The sequence below is a fragment of the Odontomachus brunneus genome, unplaced genomic scaffold (genome assembly GCF_010583005.1).
Source record: "Odontomachus brunneus isolate Ranch 3 - 2012 unplaced genomic scaffold, Obru_v1 Obru_scaffold_031, whole genome shotgun sequence".
Taxonomy (NCBI): Eukaryota; Metazoa; Arthropoda; class Insecta; order Hymenoptera; family Formicidae; genus Odontomachus; species Odontomachus brunneus.
Genome location: NW_022639481.1, coordinates 1,737,126 through 1,756,402, shown reverse-complemented (window position 1 = coordinate 1,756,402; position 19,277 = coordinate 1,737,126). Strand labels below are relative to the sequence as shown.

Genomic DNA, 19,277 nt, shown 5'->3' with positions numbered 1-19,277 from the left:
TATATATATATATATATATATATATATATATATATATATTGATTGTCCTTTTTTACTACTCTTCCCTCGTGCCAGCATCGTCTGCTTAAGGCAAATAATTTCACTTCTCGACGATGGAAGACTTCTAGTGAGCGGCGATCTTTTCGAATAGGCGGTAGAATACTACGAAGGGGGAGGCAAAGAGAAGGAAAATTAATCGATGCTGAAGTCGTAGGTCGACATAGGTGTATTCGAGCACACGTGTGCGTCGTTTGATGTTTGTCTCCATAAATAAAAATACAATAATGAGTATGTACAGTGTCTCTCTCTCTCTCTCTCTCTCTCTCTCTCTCTCTCTCTCTCTCTCTCATTTCGAAAAGGAATCGCTCTTAAAGCACCGCGCATTGTAGAAGTACCATACTTTTTCTCAAATGTGTACTCAGTAGGCTACTGCAAATTTAAGAACTTCTCCAAATTTCGCGAGTTTCTTTGTTTTTAAAAATATTCATATGTCATGTCTATTGTAACTCCTTTCCAATTGAATGCAAGTGATTGATTTTGCACTGCACTTGTCCAGTAACTTTGACTTCTGTGATACGAATTATGGATAATATACGAGTTTTATAGAGATTCACAAAACAGTTGACTTTCTATATAAATACTTTTTCTAATTTCTCTCTTTTTGACAAAACGATTAAGCTCGGTTAACTACTGCATGGAACACTTTCTTGCTTTCAAACGTATATCGCAAAGTTCTTTATATGCTACTTTGTTTTTATAACTGTTCTGTCGTTAGGATAGAAAAATAAAAAAAATGATTCCGACCGTGACAGGATTCGAACCTGCAATCTTCGGATCCGAAGTCCGACGCCTTATCCGTTAGGCCACACGGTCTATTGAAGGGTAGCTACCCCATATGTGAAGATCCAGTATTCGAACTCATCAAAATCATCCTCTAAAATAGTTAATAATTCTTATATATTTCGTAGACTTTTTTCATCTAAATGTACAAAATTAAAAGAGATAGATTATTATATGTACACCAGAATGAAAATTTTAAATAAAACAAATTTTTTCAGTGATAGATAATTAGCTTGATTGATAAATTATTTTATGTACAAAGATTATTAAGCATTTATCCGAAACAATTTGCACTTTGTATCTTTCCTTCTATATCTGATGCCTTAAGATTATTCAACACAGGTTTATTATACACGATGACACAATGTAAACAGATCAATATTACTGTACTAGTCACAGTGGAGAGAGAGAAAGATAAAATTAGTTCCGTCGGTAAACTGGATAGTTTTTCATACTCGAATATTCAATACCCAAAAGCAACAAATATTCACTCAGTATCCAAATTCGCGAATACTACTCAAGTACACAGATATTCGAATACCTAGAATCAAAAATGGTAAATGATAACCGAGGAATGCTTATCTACTGTTATTGATTTTTGTAGCAGCTGATTCTGTCTAATGTTAATTTAAAGTGATTTTAAATAATTAATTAAATTAAAGTGATTTTGTTGATTCTCTAAAGTATTAAACATACTGATCATGGTATTTGACGATTAGAGACTAAGGGAGTACCCGAAAGACTCGAGTATCCAGATCAAATAAATACCAGTATTCTGACGTCATTAATTAAAATAGTTTCAAGACAATTCAACACTTTATTATAATCAAATACCATTATTTTCATCGCAATATTTATTTTTTTTTTATAAATATATAAATGTATATTAATATTTTCTCTCTTTCTTAAAATTTATCTACGGTCGATAAAAATGAAACGAAATTAGAATAAGAAAGATCGAAAAGCTCCATTTGTAAACTAATCATAAAACAATTGAATTGCGCGTCAATACGAGATAGAGGATTAATTGCAAGTCTAACGAGACGTTCGTGCGTTTCAGTTAACTCCTTATACTTGTGTGTTTATCGAGAAATAAATCACTAGAACCATATATACATGAATTTATTGCACTCTGAGTATAGCTTTGATTTATCTCGCCATATGCAATCCATGTTATTTGTACAATTCCCTTATTTCGCAATATACCGGGTGTTCACGTCTGACGCGCGTTCATCGATGAATTTTAAATCAATTTCCCCATCAGAAAGTTTTAAGGCTTTCTAGGTTGTGCTGCCTACTCTAATAACATAATCTCCCTAGCGATACCGCGAACTGCACGCAACACGTCATATACCTCGCGTAAATAGGTTAATCGTCTACCTAAACGTCTGACAAAACGAGCTGTTTCCAGATTCGATCGTCGGCACTGTTCAATTGTCACGCTTCGGAACGAAAGTGGGCAGGAAACGGATCGTAAAAGCGCGGGAAGACAAGCCCATGCTGCGCGCGTATATACACGTGGGTTGAAATAAAACGAAGTTATTCCCGATGTACGATACGACGTGGCCGGGGAATTGCATGCCGTCGTCGTAGAATCCCACTATTGTCCCGCGGGCAATTAGCATGCCCGGTCCGACTCTCCTCCTCGCAGCAGCGGGAGGGGTGAATACATTAAAACGCTCCTCGCAGCAACATATCCCGCCGGATATTCACGGCAAACGTACGCGTGGGAGAGCATATATTCCTGCGAATCTGTGCGAGCGTATGATACACGAAGCATTGGAGTACAGAGAATATCTGGATACCCAATACGTCATTACACCGTGCGACCTTGCGGGAAAAGTGGCATCCGCGCACAATACTTGGTACTGGCGTTGTTAAGTATCGATTTGTCCATCGTGATATCCAAAATGATGCAAAATTCCAAAAGACTTGATATATTCTGCTCTGTTTAATATTATGCACTAACTTTCCAGTGCGAGCGTGAACAACAGTGATATTAATATACAAGCATCCGGTTCTTCATTATTCGAGCATTTGAATATCGTTAGTTATTAGTTTAAATAGTATTTTAGAAAAACAGAAGATGAAATCTTTACACTGACAGTGTTAGCTGACAATTTACGTGAAATTTTTATAAAATTTGGATAATCACGAAAGTTGTTACAATAAAATACAGTTACAATATTTAAGATACAGATATATACAATATTTAAATAATATTGAGTTATGACGTGGTTATTACATAATAAAAAAATAGATGATTCCACAATGAAAAACGAAAGTTTAAAAAAAAAGGAAATAAAAAATAAAAAAATATTTGATCTACTTGAATTCGTGTCGTTCAAAGTGAAATTCTATATAATGAGATATTTGGACGTTTATATAAAAATATTAAGTTAATAATGTAATGTTCGAATAAATCAAGATGAAATTAAAAAAAAAATTGTGTCAGAAGTGGGATTCGAACCCACGCCCTCAGAGAGGACCAGAACGCTCTTGATCACCCGTCGTGGACGGGTAAGGTTACAACACCTTGAGTCTGGCGCCTTAGACCGCTCGGCCATCCTGACACGCGATGGCCAACAGCAAATTTAGCTTTATCCGTAACCACATGTCTTCAATTGTGAAACATTCTGAGAAATGTTTCAAAAAAGATTCAATACAAAATATCATTGATATTTAGTATATATGACCCAATAATGATAATTTAGTAATTCGTTCGTATATATATGCTGAGCTTGAAATAATTACATGATGGATTTTGTCGGATAACCTGTGTGACATATATATGTACACTTAGCGTCATATGCATGGCTACTATGACTAAAGTTGCTTGTACGATTTTCAGCCTTTTACGTATAAGGTCGAAAATTGTATAATTTACATACATCGTATACATAATCCTAGTTGTAACACCGTATACATAATCCTAGTTGTAACGTCGTATACATAATCCTAGTTGTAACGTCGTATACATAATCCTAGTTATGATCAGACATTTATTACACTGTGTAGATCCGTATTAAAAGTTAGTTACAATTTTTCCTCTCATAGTAATAAAAAAGCTTGCTGCCACGATATATCTCTTTCCATCTCTGCGCTTCTGGGTAATGTTATATGGCTACAATAAAATTGAGGCGTGCAACTGAACGCTTAGGAGTGCTATCAACATTGTTATGGCCTCTCTTCGGTTTTCGTATCTAATTTTATGACCTATGGTTCAGGGATGCCGGCTTGCAGCAGGCAAGGCATATATTCAACTGAAAAACAGACTGAGATTAAGATATCTGCAGTAACTAGAATGTGAACAGGATCATTCTTTCTTTTAAATATTTTAAATTTATTATTATATGCAGTGAAAGGGCACACATGGGATCTGTTTGTTAGGGCGTACCGGCGAGGACTATAAAAAAGTTGAAATCCGTCGTTGAGCCGATCCATGACAATAAATCGTAAATGTGAGCTCCTCGTTCCCTTATTATTATTTTGTGGTGCCTTTTTTCACGTGGTCAGAGAAGAGACAGGAGACAAGATACACCGGTTTGTTTATAAAGAAGTGTAATATAAGACTGAGTTAGAATGAAGGACTATCTTTGTACCTTTACTCTTTCAATCTCCTGTTCTCTCGCTTCTTCTTTCTTTCTATCTTCCTCTCCAGCGACAAGCAAATTCCGCAGAGAGTTGGGTCCAAGGAGAGAATACGAAATGAAGCTGAACTTTTGAAAGTGAATAGCTAACATGTCTGTTGGGAATATAATATGTAACGATAAAATTTATTTTGGAGTTGAGTCATTCATCAATACAGCTTCTTCCACAAACTAAATCACACATGTTTTAATTATTTTAATTTTAATAGTTTAATTATTGTTAGTGGCTTCACTCTCTGATGTCATCAATTTAGTTTACAAAATAGCCATAGTACTTTTTATTAAACCTTCTCTTCATATAAATTTTCCAAATTGCTTTTAAATTTATCTTTTTCATAGAAAATAATCAATATAAAATCAAATTATGCCACTCATTCGGAATATCTTTAATCACTGAGGTTCTTGGAATTTCCGACCGGACACCCTATATACCGCGCGGCATCGTGCGTGAGCACGCATAGGGTTAGGTGTGTGCGGCGAAGCTGTCGCGAGTGGCATGGCACGGTTCATCGACCAGCGGCTGCTTCGCTGAGTATGGGCGAGCAGTTGTAAGTCTCTCGGTCATCCTCTTGCGCCCGTCCGCCTTTTTCCTTTGTTGCGCTACGTCGTGTACCGTACACCAGTTTCTGTGAGCACCAGCTGCGCCATCGCACATGGACACGTCACTACGCGACTTTTGCGCGATGCCGGTGGCGAACCGCAAATTTCGACATCGAGATGTAATAAATTGAGCTGTTTCTTCAGCCCTAATGATAATATTACGCTAATGCCACTAAATTGAGTTATTCTCGAAATCGTAACACAGACATTCTGAAAGTTAGTAATCATTAAAAGATTTCGAAACATAAATTTAGATAATGTCACATGGCAACGCCATATCTCCCGTTTGTATCCTGAGTATCTCATGAGAGGGAGAGAGCCTGAGTTTGACTCGCTATTATTCATGGAGAATTGATGGGAATTTTCTATGTCGCTTCAAGTTTGAAATAGAAATCAATTCTTGCGCAAGTTAAATAAATATATTATAGATAAAGCAAAAATATGATTTTTTAACTTAAACTCTTTTATACTACAAATAAAACCTTACGATTTTGTGATTTAACACTAAATATGGTGGTAAATATGGTGCCTGTTTAGACGGCAGTATAATGAAAAAGATGGTAGCGCAAACCCAAGGAAACTCATTAAAGATAAATTAACGGAGCATTCGCTCTTCACGGATTTACTAGTAATAATGGTAACAACTGTCATTAACTGATATTACACGTTAGTAGTTGCGGAACGTGTAGTAAAACACAGTACGAAGATGCTCGCTTGCATACGCTAGCTATACGAGGTGTCTCAGAAATCAGTTCTCAAAATTTTCCTTCAAGAACTGATTTTTAACCTTGAACTCGAGCGTTGACAGCCAACGTTATCTCTTGGAATTTAGTTAGTTTCTTGAGTGAGATTCTCGCTCTCCCTCTCATTGCGAAGAGGGGTAATTTTACACAAAATTGATGCATGCAAGCGATCCATGATGGCGAAACGGGCTATTATGTTAATGGAGAATACCTGAAATTAGTGGTATCAATATCCAGGTACCCAGGTACTCGAGTACTACCCAGATAGTCTTTCGGGCGTTTTCCGGGTATTCAGGTACCTGGGTAATATGATTAGTACACACTGCCTTAGTATTAACGATGATTAACCCACAAACTATCAAAAAGAACAAAAGACGAAATCAGTCGATGCAACATCAATTACTACGGAAATTAATATAAGACAGATAAGTATTACTGGCTGTGATTTCTTTACTTCGAGCGTCGATTATTTCGAATAATCAATCAAGTGGTATCAGTAAAGATCAAATAAGCAGTCAAGTGTCTCCAAATATAGGGACTAATTGGTTTATGCTAAAACTCCTCGATAAAAATTTAAAGATTATCAATAATTGATAACAGATATTGTTTGCGGGACTTATATATTTAGAGACTGGTCAGTCTCTTCTGGGACACCCTATAGCTCGGAGCCGGGCACCGAACAACCTTCGATGAATACGTCTGCGTGTTTTCAGCATGGAAACTCGGCACTGCACGAGGCATCGTGGCGTGGCTACAGTCGGACCGTGGCGGTTCTGGCGAAGGCCCTCGGGACCCAGCGGGCCCCTCTGCATGCTAGGAATCTCGCCGGATTTGCACCGCTTCACCTCGCCTGTCAAAACGGCCATAATCAAAGCTGTCGAGAGCTCCTCCTAGCCGGCAGCAATCCCGATCTTCAGAATAACGTGAGCGATCTGCCGATTCCTTACCATCACTTTATCGCGCACTTTGCGGCGCAAACGATAAGGATAAGAATGAAGGGAGGAATTTAGCGCTAATATCGCGTTTGAAGCCAAGCATCTACGTTCTCTGAAATAACTGTATGCAATGATGTAGTACAGTTGGAACATTTTCATACGAATGTGTGAGGATAACTGTATAAAACGAGTATACACGTCTGAAGTGAACTGCAATTAAGAATATTTTATCCTCCTGATTGGTAACGCGTTTCTAACGAAAGACCTTGTCGATAGCGTATCGCTATTTTCGTCACGAACCGATGAAAATTATTCAACTTGGTGTAACGTTATAAAATTAGAAAATTGGAAAGAATTTTTAAAGGAAAATACATTCCTTTTTTTGTTAATAATTTTCCACGTATAGTGCCTCATAGAATTTTCGTAATAATTATTCATACTTCAAAGTTTTTAAATATTATCCGTATGTTTCAGTATGGCGATACTCCATTGCATACTTCCGCACGTTACGGTCATGCCGGAGTAACGCGCATACTGATCTCAGCTCTGTGCAGGGTGTCTGATCAAAATAAAGTAAGTATGACGTTTCCTTCTCGTCCCAGGTTTATTATGAACCATCGACTTCTTATTCCATTATTGCACGACGCTAGCTATTTATTTCTTCATTATAGAATGGCGATACCGCTTTGCACATAGCTGCAGCGATGGGTCGTCGGAAGCTAACGCGAATTCTTTTGGAGGCCGGCTGTGACCGAAGTCTGCGAAATAAACAGGCCGAAACGGCGAAGGACATCGCCCGTCGTAAGAACCTTTCCGAAATCCTGGACATTATCTCTAAGGCACGCGGTAAGAGCCGAACGCGCAGCAAGAGCCGCGAGGACGACTCAGTCGATGGAAAAGTGGACGACGGTAAGGCCAAAGTCAAATTGGACTAGGAGAATTTGCATTACGGTTGTTTTCTAAGATATATAATCAATTAAGAAATCGTTAATAAGAATCACGCAAATTGACAGTTGCGATCAATTGTTTTTTGCTGAATAAAAATATTGGAAGATAATAATGTACAATACAATATTCATAATTGATCTGATAATTTTCGTTAGGTAAAACGAAGAAGCGAGAGAAGACCGGGAGCGGTACCAGCGGCGGTGGCGGTAGCAGTTCAAAGAAAGACCGGAAGAAGCACAAGTCCAACGGCAAGCAACACAAGGTTCGCTTCGAGAAGGCTATCATGGGTCGGCAATGGTCGCCTTATGGTTGTCACTATTACCCAGACCCGGAAGCGTTTCCTCAACCTCGTCTGGACTCGTTGCCGGCCGATCCTTTAGGACGTGGTGAACAGTACTACTTGGACCTAGCTGGTAATATCAGGAAGGGTCCGGTGGGCGTGGGATACACGTGTTACTGTGCACCATTCTTCCGTCACATGGAGGCAAAGCTGGAGCGAGACAAAGCGGAGTTGAAGGCGCACATTGATCAGGCTCACGAGAAGCTGGATCTGAAGGTGACCAATCTGGAGAGAAGGACTAGAGGCCAGATTTCGGAGTTGACTAGGTGCGTGCAGGAAGAACGAACCAGATGCAATGAGAGGCACTCGCAGCTTCAGCAACGTCTTCAACGAGGTGGCAGAGGTAGATATAGCGAAAGACCAGCGAAAACCAACTACAACCAGCACCATGAGGTGTTGCTACCGACTAGGACCAGGTCGTTGGAGGATTTGTTGGATGATCGGCCGCAAGATCGTAGCTTCGAAATCCCTGGAGAAACACCAGTTCACCGCGGTAGCCTGGACGATCTCGATATCCCAGCTATACCCAGACTTAGCACGTCCATGAAAGACCTACCTTCAGGTTCTGGAATGGTCAGATCGACGCTCAGAGTGTTGGATATATCTCCGAGACTCAATGAAACGTTTGATGGCGTCGTCAGGCAGGATAGAACCTCGCCTTTGGGGGCAATGCCGACGCAGTCACCTCTTGTGGAGGGCAGACGTCAGCAGAGGGTAAGATTAAATTGCAATCGCCGTTGTCTTTCTATGAAGTGAATAAAGAATAGACGAAGACTGCGAATTAAAAGTCTCTTGATTATCTAAATATATAAATGTTAACTGAGTTCCTTTGTTTCATGTGTTCTCAAGGGCTGCGTGTCGTACGACATGCACGTTATGAATATGTCCATGGATGAGAATAAGATTCACAAAATCGGCGACGGCAACACTACGGAATGGAGCGGTGGTCGCCGTAGTGTTCACGAGATGATCAAACGGTTTCAGCAAGTACCTGATATGCATAACGGCTGGCGAGGAATTCGTTCTGGAAGTAGCGAGCCAATCAATTTGGGCGAGCATGCCAAGTGTTCACAAAGTCAGAGAATACATCCTCAAGGTAGCGTGCCTTAAATAATCAAATTTATTTAATTTACTAAATCACGTGAAAAACAGTATAGATGATTATTGAGAGAAATGATGGGTAACCTTGGCTCAAGTTCAGAAATTGTGGAACTATGGAATTGTGAAAGCTATATAAATCTTTGGCAAAATTATTCTCGACTTGAACTTATCCGTTCTCGACTCGTTCTCGTCGTAGGTAATGACAGCGAGAGTAGCGAAGGTGAAGATGACGACGCCGAACAACCCGAAGCGTACAAGGGAGCTAATTGTAGAAAAACTGGAATCCCTGAAGACGTGCATTACGACAGCATCGCGAGGATGCCTTACAGATCACGCAATCCTGTGTACAGTCCAACACCACCTTTGCACGACACTCACAACGATTCTGGGTACAGCACTCGCATGTATGGCTCCAGCAAGGGTGCGTCGCCTTCTTTATCAGGTATGTACGAAAAGGTCAAGTTTCATACGTATAATATATACAGTTTAAATATATAATTTTATTAATGATATGTATTTGCATGTTATTATTAATGATATGTATTTAACAAAATAAAACTTTACTTTAAATCGAGTTTTACTTTTACCTTAAATTAAGCATTCCTCATTAAAAATCAATGCATTAAGAATAAGATGTCATATGTTTAATCATGTTTTACCTCTGTTCAGGTCAACTAGAGTGCGATGTAATCCTGCCACCTTCGACAGGATCATTCGCGAGTGGAGAACAACTCGCTGTCTTATTGGAGCAACCGAGAGGACACGATTTAACGGTTTATGAGCGAAACGTTGATAATGTCGTAATCAATATCGGCACTGCTAGTCTGGTTTAGCCGTCACACAACCGACATTTTATAGCTCTAACTGGAAATGACTTCAAAATGTAATTACGTCACACTGTACATAAAATATATCGGTTACTCCAAAAATATTGAAGCAATGACAGGGAGTTAGATTATTATTATTTCGTCATATTTGCCGTGTCGTTACAATATCACGAAAGCGAACATTGAAATGTATATATTACAACTATCTTCATAAGTCGTTGTCTATATTATTTCTATCGTTAATATCATCATGATAAGTGTTATACATCCGTCCACGTTGCCATGACCTCATTTTAAGATAAAAAGGAACATTAAATAAAAACAACAGTATTTATTATTCGTACTATATGCGTATTGTGTGTGTCATGTATATGTATGTATGTATACGCGCACGAAGGTAAATGTGTATAATATCGATATTGTGATCAGATATAGATAAAAAACAAATTCTACGATATTTTGATTCGACTTATACTGCGCAATCCTTGATAACTTATTAACTAAGAGACATGATCACTAGTTGCGTACACATTTACCGTGATATGTACATGCGATAACTTCAGTATGTATGTGCAGTGAAATAATAAACAATATTAATTCGAACATATATACATAAATAAATTTCAATTCTGGAATTATCCGTTTTTATTTCCAGTAATTTTTAATATTTCAATATTTTAATAATTCAACTATATATATAATCTATATGTACATATATTTAATTATTTAATTTTTAACACAATCATAATCATTTTGAATCATAATCAGAATCACAAAGAAGAAATCTAATATTCCTTCAGCTTACTTGTTTCCAAGATACTGGTGTGTTTTACGAAGATGTTCATTAAGATTTTAACAACGATAGCTAGGAAATATGCTGTGACTATGATGCACACTGTAAGAAATCCGTAAATGTCAATCAGATTTGTCTGCCACCATGGCATATCCATCGTTGGCGAGCGCAAGATATTCTGACCGTTGCGAATCACGTATTCGGTCCAAAAGTTCGCTACTTCTTGCGGTTTTAATGGTCTATCCTTAAATTTGAATGCCTCGCGTTTCGCAGACTCCCTGAAATGCAAATTGCATAAAATCAAGAAATAAGCTTTATCTTCAGAGTCCTGATCTTAGTGTTGTTTTCCCCACTCCAGGTGCCCGAGCGCCGCGAGAGACATGACAAGACATTGTTTTAATTTTAACAATTTATTGCAATATTTTGTTATTCATTATTACAGATTTAATAAATAATATATTTTTACTGTACACGATGGTGCATACTATTTGGTATGCTAGATCGTATGCGGCGTACTCGGCTTTATCTCTCGCGGCGCTCAAGCGCTTGGAGTAGGAAAAATAGCACCGAAATCCGGACTCTGCTCATCTTAATTTCATATATCCGTATATATCGTTAGTCAATTAATCTTTTGAAATAGATTAGATTAAATTGCAAGGTTCATTAGATTGCAAAGTTGATTATTAGATTGCAACGTTGCATTTTTTATTACTTACATATAGCTGGAATTATTTAACACAGTGTTGAGTGCAGCATCCATTATTTTTTCCGATAACTTGTCGTAGTACAATTTGACACCCATACCTTTATATACAAACATATTAATATTTCGGTGTTGGTCTGCGAACAATGGGATTCCTATCACAGGTACACCATAGTAAAGTGTTTCTATTGATCCCATTGCGCCGCCATGCGATATAAATACCCGTGTATTGTGATGTCCTATGTGAGAAACATCGAAATAATAGATTTTTTTTAAATCAATTTACAAGATTTACATCTTCGGTTCAGTAATAGTTTGTTTTTTTTTTAATAAATTCCTATTTAAAGATTATAAAATATGTGAAAAAGTTTATTAAAGAATGTAAAATGAGATAAAGAATAACAATAAGAGTTTGTAGTGGAGTTTTAACGTTTAATTATCAATAAATCTCACGCAGTACTGCCGTCTGTGGTATCCACGGTGACGTCATAACATTGCTAGGAAGACCAGGAGGCAGTTCGTGTTTATTTCCAATTTTCATCAGTACTTTAATGGGCGCAATTTTTCTGAAAGATTCATATAACCCGAGTAGAGAATTGTTTGGCAACGTTTCGATGTTCACCAATGAACCTAAAGTGAAATACACCACGCCGTCGTCTGCATTGTTCATCCATTCTTGTAACTCCTATATAAATTTAAGCTAATTGTACATGAACTGTCAGTCCCTCGCAGCGGAGCTCTTGACTAATGACGTCAAAAGCGAGAACATGCATGTTGCGAAATTGTTGAAAAATACGCTGAAATAAAAGGTCTATAAAGAGACCCTTGAAATCGATTAAGTATATTTGTAAAATATTCCGAAAATTTTTCTTTTATTCTAACAATCAATAAATAATCGCACAATTAATGACGTGTAACCTTTCTTTTTTAGGCTATCTTTCTTTCTGACTTTGTCATGTTAATTTTGTTGTTATCTCTTTATTCCTCAGAGTCAGAAATTTGACTTTTTGTAGTTGTTTGTAAATTATACAGCCTTTATAAGTGGCTGGATGATTTCCTCCGCTTAAGATGTATTTTACTTTATTAGAGCTTTCTTTGTACAACCGGATATTCTGTGATTACCTGCAAGTGGAGAATGAAAGCAAAAGTTCTTTGTGTAACCATATCTTTGGTAGTTCATACATTGAGGTGTTTCACGTTTGAAACGTTGCTTCAAACTTCATTTTTGTGTTTAATAGATATTTAATCATATAAATGTTTTTATTATTTTCATCTGGCTTCAAATCCACAAAGAACAACGGTAGAAGCTTTATTATTATTCTTTGGCGCATGTTTATAATATTTAGTACCATGTGATCGACTTTTTAGTTCTTTAGTTCTTTAGTTCTTTATCAATTTCAGTTGAATGGTGCATCTTTCGTAGAATTACTCGGAAAAGTTTCTCTTGTTTTTTTCTGGTAGGTATGATATTCAGTTTTCTTTTAAGAATTTAATAATTATATCATAGGCCTCATGGTTTTAACTTGAATCTTGACTTATTCTTGACTTTGCACTTTAATAGTGTAATTGTTTGAATGTAATTAAATTTAGTATATGTTCATTAGCGGACTAATATTATTGACTTCTGAGATAAATATAGGTGGAGCTATTACAGGTTTAGCAATATCTATACTTTCCGATTCTTCGGATTCCTGGTTATCTAGATATATGTATTTGTTTGCTACACTAATTGACTCACTGACGTCAGTAGTCGACTACGTGTTGGTTTTGAATTGTGTCGTATGTTATTATTTTCTAATTGGTTTTTGATAGTTTATTCTTTTAATCTCTTGCCATTCTCTTTGTTTTCCTGTGGTATGCAATTTCGAAATTAACATATCATCGTTAACACATTATTGTGAAATGCTTGGCTGCGATAATAACTGTCCTGGCGTATCTCACAGTATTTGTTGCAACACAGCTTTTATCTGCATATACAGAGTGATTAAGAACAACTTTTTAATATTAAAAGTACAAGATCTTGACAAAATTCTAAGACACTTTTTTCTTTGGCAAAAGTTCGGCAAGCACACGTAATTGTAAAGTTATTACCAAAAATAGTATGCCAAAAATGATATGTCAAGCCTTACCAAACCTTAGAAAAAACACATAAATAAACACGTGTTTCTTCCAAGGATTATTAAGGACATGCTTGCCGTGGGTGTGCGCGTGATTGCAACATTACAAGTTACGACATTGCCAGTTAGAAGAATTTTCCTATGCACAATAGAAATTGTGTTTGTAATGAATATTGAAACGCAGATAATGTGACGAAGAACTGACTGCTGCGAGCACCCGTCATTAGCGCCCACGTGTCACGGTGAGCTGCGCCGGCTTTGCCTGAACCCGGCCCGTAATAACTATTTTTGGCAATAACTTTACAATTACGTATGTTTGCCGAATTTTTGCCAAAAAAGTGTCTTAGAATTTCGTCAAGATCTTGTACTTTTAATATTAAAAGATTGTTTTGAATCACTCTGCTCTCTTAAAGTAAATCAGTAAAACATTATTAAAAGCAGTAAATATACACTGATTTGCTATAAGTATTCTGCAGCTGAAACTGCTCAGTACTATATTTATAACTGATATCAGTGGTTATTCACTGATTTACTTTAAGAGAGTGTACGTAATGTTATAAATTATTGTCATCTATGAGGACGTTATACGATAGTATTATCAGTCTGCTGACCCTGATGCCCGGCAATTGATTGTTAAAGCAGTTTTCGAAATATTTTGTAAATATGCTTAGTCAATCCCAACGTCGTCTCGACATATTCTGCAATAATTTTGGACATACGCTTTCTCCCTTCTGACTATTATTATTATTCTGTATTCTTCTCTATTCATTATTCTGTTATTAATCAGGAATGCCGCGGTGAGGACACAGGAATCTTAATGAATAGAAAATCAACAGATATATTCGACTGAACGGAGTACTTAATAAATGATCGATAATTAATAAAAATGACATTACGTGTGTATTATTGTATCTTAGCTGTACCTAACAATATACACCGATCAAAGACATCAATGCTTTTGCTTGACTAATTTTAGTGCAATAAATTTTTTATTTGTAACATACCGGGGTTAATTGCGATTGATCCATTTCGACATGCAGTCCTGCAATCTCTACAAAAGCGGGAGTGACTGGTCGAATTCCATGAATTACATAATGGCTATTTACAAACAGCAATGCTATGTCCTTCTCGACTTCCCGAATATCCGGCATATCTTTCCGGAGGTATTTCCTCATATCATCAGTTTGAGGTGACGAATAGTAATTAAATAAGCGCGGCTGTATAAAATTTTGAACTGTGTTGGTCAATCGCTGCCAAAAGTTCGAAAGTACGGGATATTCTACTAATATGCAGGGGAAGAAGGAGCTGCTCGTGGGATTTCCTACAACTTCGTTCATGAAGGCGTACTCCTGGCTCGCCACGATTGCTATCAGTGGTACATTAAAAAAACGGCCAAACCCGAAGTAACAGCTTGAACCGAAATACTGAAAAATTTTATGTACATAATTAACTGATATACAATCTCGGATGAATCAATATTTGGATAACTATAATAGTCTAAAAACATAAGGTTATTCTGTTTTAGAGTTATCCATAAGAAATACAATTAATAAATGAAAGATTAAGACACAATAGTAGGAAAATGTAAATTACTTAGAATCCTGAGATTCATCAAAAAAATAAATTCCCTTATTTACTCACAAGGTAACATAGGTAACCCGAAAATTCAGAAAATTCTGAAACATTGTGCAAGTAGAGTAGTACATCTATAATATAAAACTATTTTTTATTTGTGCTAAATTTCGATTTAGAGGGGTGAAACCACCCCTCGAATAAACATGACATTTTTATTTTTAACAAATATTTTCTAAAATACAAGGCATATGAAAAAAATGGTTTATATAAAAGTTGTAGAATATTTTATTCTCTTTGCAACGGTGTATTCAGATTTTGCAAAAATTAAAAATTTTTGAGCTCTCTTTCCCCCATTTTGAACCCCCTTTTCTCCTTTCCCCTTTTAAACTTATTATCTTTACAAATGTTTAATTTTTTGTTAGGACAAAAATAAAGAGCATCGAATACCAAATCCATCCATATATAACATTAAAAAATTGTATCGATTAAATTTTGGAGAAAACAAGATGATAACATAGAGCGATAGGCAGCGCGCTTTATATAGACGTTTTTTATTTGAGCTGTACTCGATAATTGCTCTTGTACATCTTTTTTATACCGCAAGATGATAAGAACTTAATTTTAATAACATCATATACAATGTATTACATGAGATATGAATTTAAACAAAGATTAATTTGCTTATAAAACAATAGTAACATTTGTGTATGCTTTTATCACTTTATATTTGAATCGCTCTCGAAATAAAATTTATCTAAAGTGTGAAACTCTATTGATTTATTTTGTACAAATTTATTTTCTAATCACGTATATTTAAATAAATTTTGAAATTTGGACAACGAGAAGTGTGTGTGCGTGTGTGTGTGTGATGATGATGCATTAATAACTGCAATGTCAACATATTATTTCTAGGAAGGAGATTACTTGCAAAATCTAACATAACAGTGTGTGTGTATGTATCAGAAAACTTTTTAATAAAAATTTTTTATATTTTGAAACCGTGTATACATCTAATAACTTTATGTCTCTTTCCAAGGCAACACGATAATCCAAAGTCGTCAGTATAAACTTTGGTTGTTGACGCAAAAGATCTAACATTGATAGATCTTTCTATTTGAAACTTGGATAATAATAATAGTAATATATAAATAATAATTAAAATAGTCTAATAAAATAACACTTTAAGCTATGTACATATGCTGCTGTTGTTATTATTCATATACTATTGATTAGTTGTATACTATTGATTAGTTATTAACTAGTATTTTTAATTATTTTTATATTTCATGTAATTGTAAGTACATACTGATTTGGTTAAATAATTGAAAGCTGTCTAAAATTTACATTAACCCTTATTGTGCACTGTGGGGTCAAACAGATAAATAAATAAAATAAATCTATAAAATAAGATAAAAAATAAAATAAAATATAATAAAATAAATAAAAATAAGTAAAATATAGTAAAAGCTTTTACTCAGGGAAAAATAGCAGTTAAATAAACATCGCATCGATACTTATTAGATATCTAAAGCGTCTAAAAGACATCGATAAGACGTCGAAATGACGGTTTATTAGACATCGAAATGTTGTTTCATCGACCGTTTTTAGATCGACATAGGTCTTAATCTAGATTATATGTAGATAGACGTTTCATATAAACGTCTGGTAGACGTCGAATCGACATAATCTTTTTCGCTGGAATAGTTCGATATTATCATCTCGTTTTTTTCAAAATTTAATCGCGACAATTTTCTAGTGTTATATATGGATGGATTTGGTACTCGATGCTCTTTATTTTTGTTCTAACAAGTACTTAAAAATTTGTAAAGATAATGAATGGGGAAAGAGGGAGATCAAAATTTTTTCATTTTTGCAAAATTTGAATAAACCGTTGCAAAGAGTATAAAGTATTCTATCACTTTTATATGAACCATTCTTTCATATTCCTTGTATTTTAGAAAATTCGCTAAAAATGAAAATGTTATATTTTTTTGAGGAGTGATTTCATTCCTTTAAATCGAAATTTAGCAGAAACAAAAAATAGTTTTATGTTATGGATGTACTACTCTACTTGCATATAATGTTTCAGAATTTTCTGAATTTTCGGGTTGCCTATGTTACTTTGAAAGACAAATGATTTTGCAGTTATAGCGAAATAATATAGATACGAGAAATTTGCTAAAATGAATAAATGATTAACAAACACATATATTATGTTGTACTTAACTACAACACTATATTATGTTATACTTAATTAATATAGATAACAAAGACAGAATTTATATGTAAACTATTTGTCTAGTGAAAAATATCTATAATTTATAGCATTCTTTAATAGATGTGAGGTTTATACATTTATTTATCTTTTGTCGCTAATTTATTATCTGCCACAATCACTTTTATATAAGTTTAGCTGACTTTAATCTTTTTGCCATAGACAGACTTTTTAAACTAAACAGTACCGTAAGATGGGGCTACTTGTGACTGTAGGGATTACTTTGTGACACAGTGAATATTAGTCAATATTGATAATTATCACTATTGATCAATATTCACTGTGTCACAAAGTAACCCCTACAGTCACAAAGTAACCCCATCTTACGGTAGTTTAAGTAGAAATTCTCCTGTTATCTATATTGATCTATTCCTGTTATCTATATTGTTATCTATACTGTTATCTATATTGATCTGTTCCTGTTATCTATATTGTTATCTATACTGTTATCTATATTGATCTGTTCCTGTTATCTATATTGATTCTGTTCCTGTTATTTATATTGATTAAATACAGAACATCGCAATGTTTACTAGTTATTTAACTATCTTAGTAAATTTCTCGTATCCAAGTCATTTCCGCTATGATTACAAGGGGTTAAAATATTATTATTTATTATTTAATTAAATTTAATTTAATAAAAAAAAGTATATAAAAAAATTATTATTATTATAAATTATTAATATAAATTTGTTATTTATTAATATTATTTTATTATTTATATACTTTTTTAAGTATTACCTCTGTGATAACCAAATCATAAGGTGGATCGTTAGGTGGATTCTTGATGAACTTTTGCATCCTTTCGTGACCCAACAGCGCACATAAATCACCTCCAAAAGTAGTGGCAATATGAAATATTGTTGCAGCATCTATCTGCTTCGCATAATGTATCGAAAAACTATTTACAACTGCCTGTCTCGTTCCATGTAGGTCTACTATATCCGTATAATTCGCTATAGAAGTTTTAGATGGAAAATGACTGATCATGTCGATCTGATGGCCATATTTCGCCAAAGCTCTACATAGAGCTCCCGTAATTTGATAATGACTTTTTCCATTGTAAGGAAACACACACAAGATCCGATATCCTTGAATTGGCATCATATTTAATAATAATAGCGGCAGCAATGAATATCGAAAATACTTCATTTCTTCAGTTTTTTGTAAAACACCGTAGAAAATAATTGCTTTGCAATAATCAGTCGTTAAAGATAAAATTGACAGAGTTGAACAAGTGTTTGTATTTTCAGAAATGCATATAAAATATATATACACTCTATAAAGTGCTTCACACTATATCTTTGTTAATTGTTGTTTGTTTTGCACAATTGTTAAAAAATATACAAAGGAAATTATATATTTTATAAATGGTTACACACAAAATTTAACTGTATCAAACACACTTAGCTTATTTCACTTTCCGAAGTCACACTATGACTATCTTTGATGAGTCTCATGTCATGAGAGATATTCTCAGCTATCTACCATATATGTAGTACAATTTATGCTTGTAATAGTGACCAAGTAGGGGGAGATTTAATGTTCAACGACTTAATATTCTTGCGCTAATTACTTGTTTACTCATTAATTGTTCATAATGAATACATTATGATACATATATTTATGTAGAAACTTTAACAATAATATTTTGTGATTTAAAAATCAATAATGTATCATATATTATCTAGACGGAAAATGACTGATCATGTCGAAGTCGGAAAAGTCATTTTCCGCAGTAACATTTTACGTATGTATATGTATATACTTACATATATATATATATATATATATATATATATATATATATATATATATATATATATATAT

General features: G+C 34.9%; 2 protein-coding genes and 2 non-coding genes across 5 annotated transcripts in view; 1 reads left to right on the top strand and 3 right to left on the bottom strand.

Moving 5' to 3' along the window:
- LOC116843289 (ankyrin repeat domain-containing protein 6) overlaps window positions 1–10,591 on the top strand; it is a 20,489-nt gene extending 9,898 nt beyond the window's left edge. For both annotated transcript variants that reach the window (XM_032813601.1, XM_032813600.1), the window contains exons 4-10: window positions 6,547–6,756; window positions 7,243–7,341; window positions 7,440–7,677; window positions 7,872–8,770; window positions 8,906–9,152; window positions 9,354–9,599; window positions 9,827–10,591. In XM_032813601.1, coding sequence (XP_032669492.1) covers window positions 6,547–6,756; window positions 7,243–7,341; window positions 7,440–7,677; window positions 7,872–8,770; window positions 8,906–9,152; window positions 9,354–9,599; window positions 9,827–9,990 — 2,103 coding nt within the window. In that variant the 3' untranslated portion in view covers window positions 9,991–10,591. The remainder of the gene's footprint in view (window positions 1–6,546; window positions 6,757–7,242; window positions 7,342–7,439; window positions 7,678–7,871; window positions 8,771–8,905; window positions 9,153–9,353; window positions 9,600–9,826) is intronic.
- Trnar-ucg lies at window positions 801–873 on the bottom strand. Its single transcript has one exon. It is a non-coding gene; the product is annotated as a tRNA-Arg (tRNA).
- Window positions 3,290–3,413, bottom strand: Trnal-caa. The gene is made up of 2 exons: window positions 3,376–3,413; window positions 3,290–3,334 (listed from the first exon to the last, which is right to left on the bottom strand). It is a non-coding gene; the product is annotated as a tRNA-Leu (tRNA).
- A 26-nt stretch (window positions 10,592–10,617) lies between the features above and the next one.
- LOC116843290 (UDP-glucuronosyltransferase 2C1-like) lies at window positions 10,618–18,599 on the bottom strand. Its single transcript, XM_032813602.1, has 5 exons — window positions 18,189–18,599; window positions 14,602–15,021; window positions 11,934–12,165; window positions 11,494–11,719; window positions 10,618–11,055 (listed from the first exon to the last, which is right to left on the bottom strand). The coding sequence occupies exons 1-5, from the start codon at window positions 18,597–18,599 to the stop codon at window positions 10,770–10,772; spliced, it is 1,575 nt and encodes a 524-aa protein (XP_032669493.1). The 3' UTR covers window positions 10,618–10,769.
- Between the last annotated feature and the right edge of the window lie 678 nt (window positions 18,600–19,277).

Excerpts from the sequence above, each read along its gene's own strand:
- LOC116843290 (XM_032813602.1), bottom strand. The coding sequence starts at position 18,599 with ATGAAGTATTTTCGATATTCATTGCTGCCGCTATTATTATTAAATATG. Across the intron at positions 15,022-18,188 it reads ATGATTTGGTTATCACAGAG|TATTTCGGTTCAAGCTGTTA; the intron begins GTAATACTTAAA and ends AAAATTTTTCAG. Across the intron at positions 12,166-14,601 it reads ATCAATCGCAATTAACCCCG|GAGTTACAAGAATGGATGAA; the intron begins GTATGTTACAAA and ends AAATTTATATAG.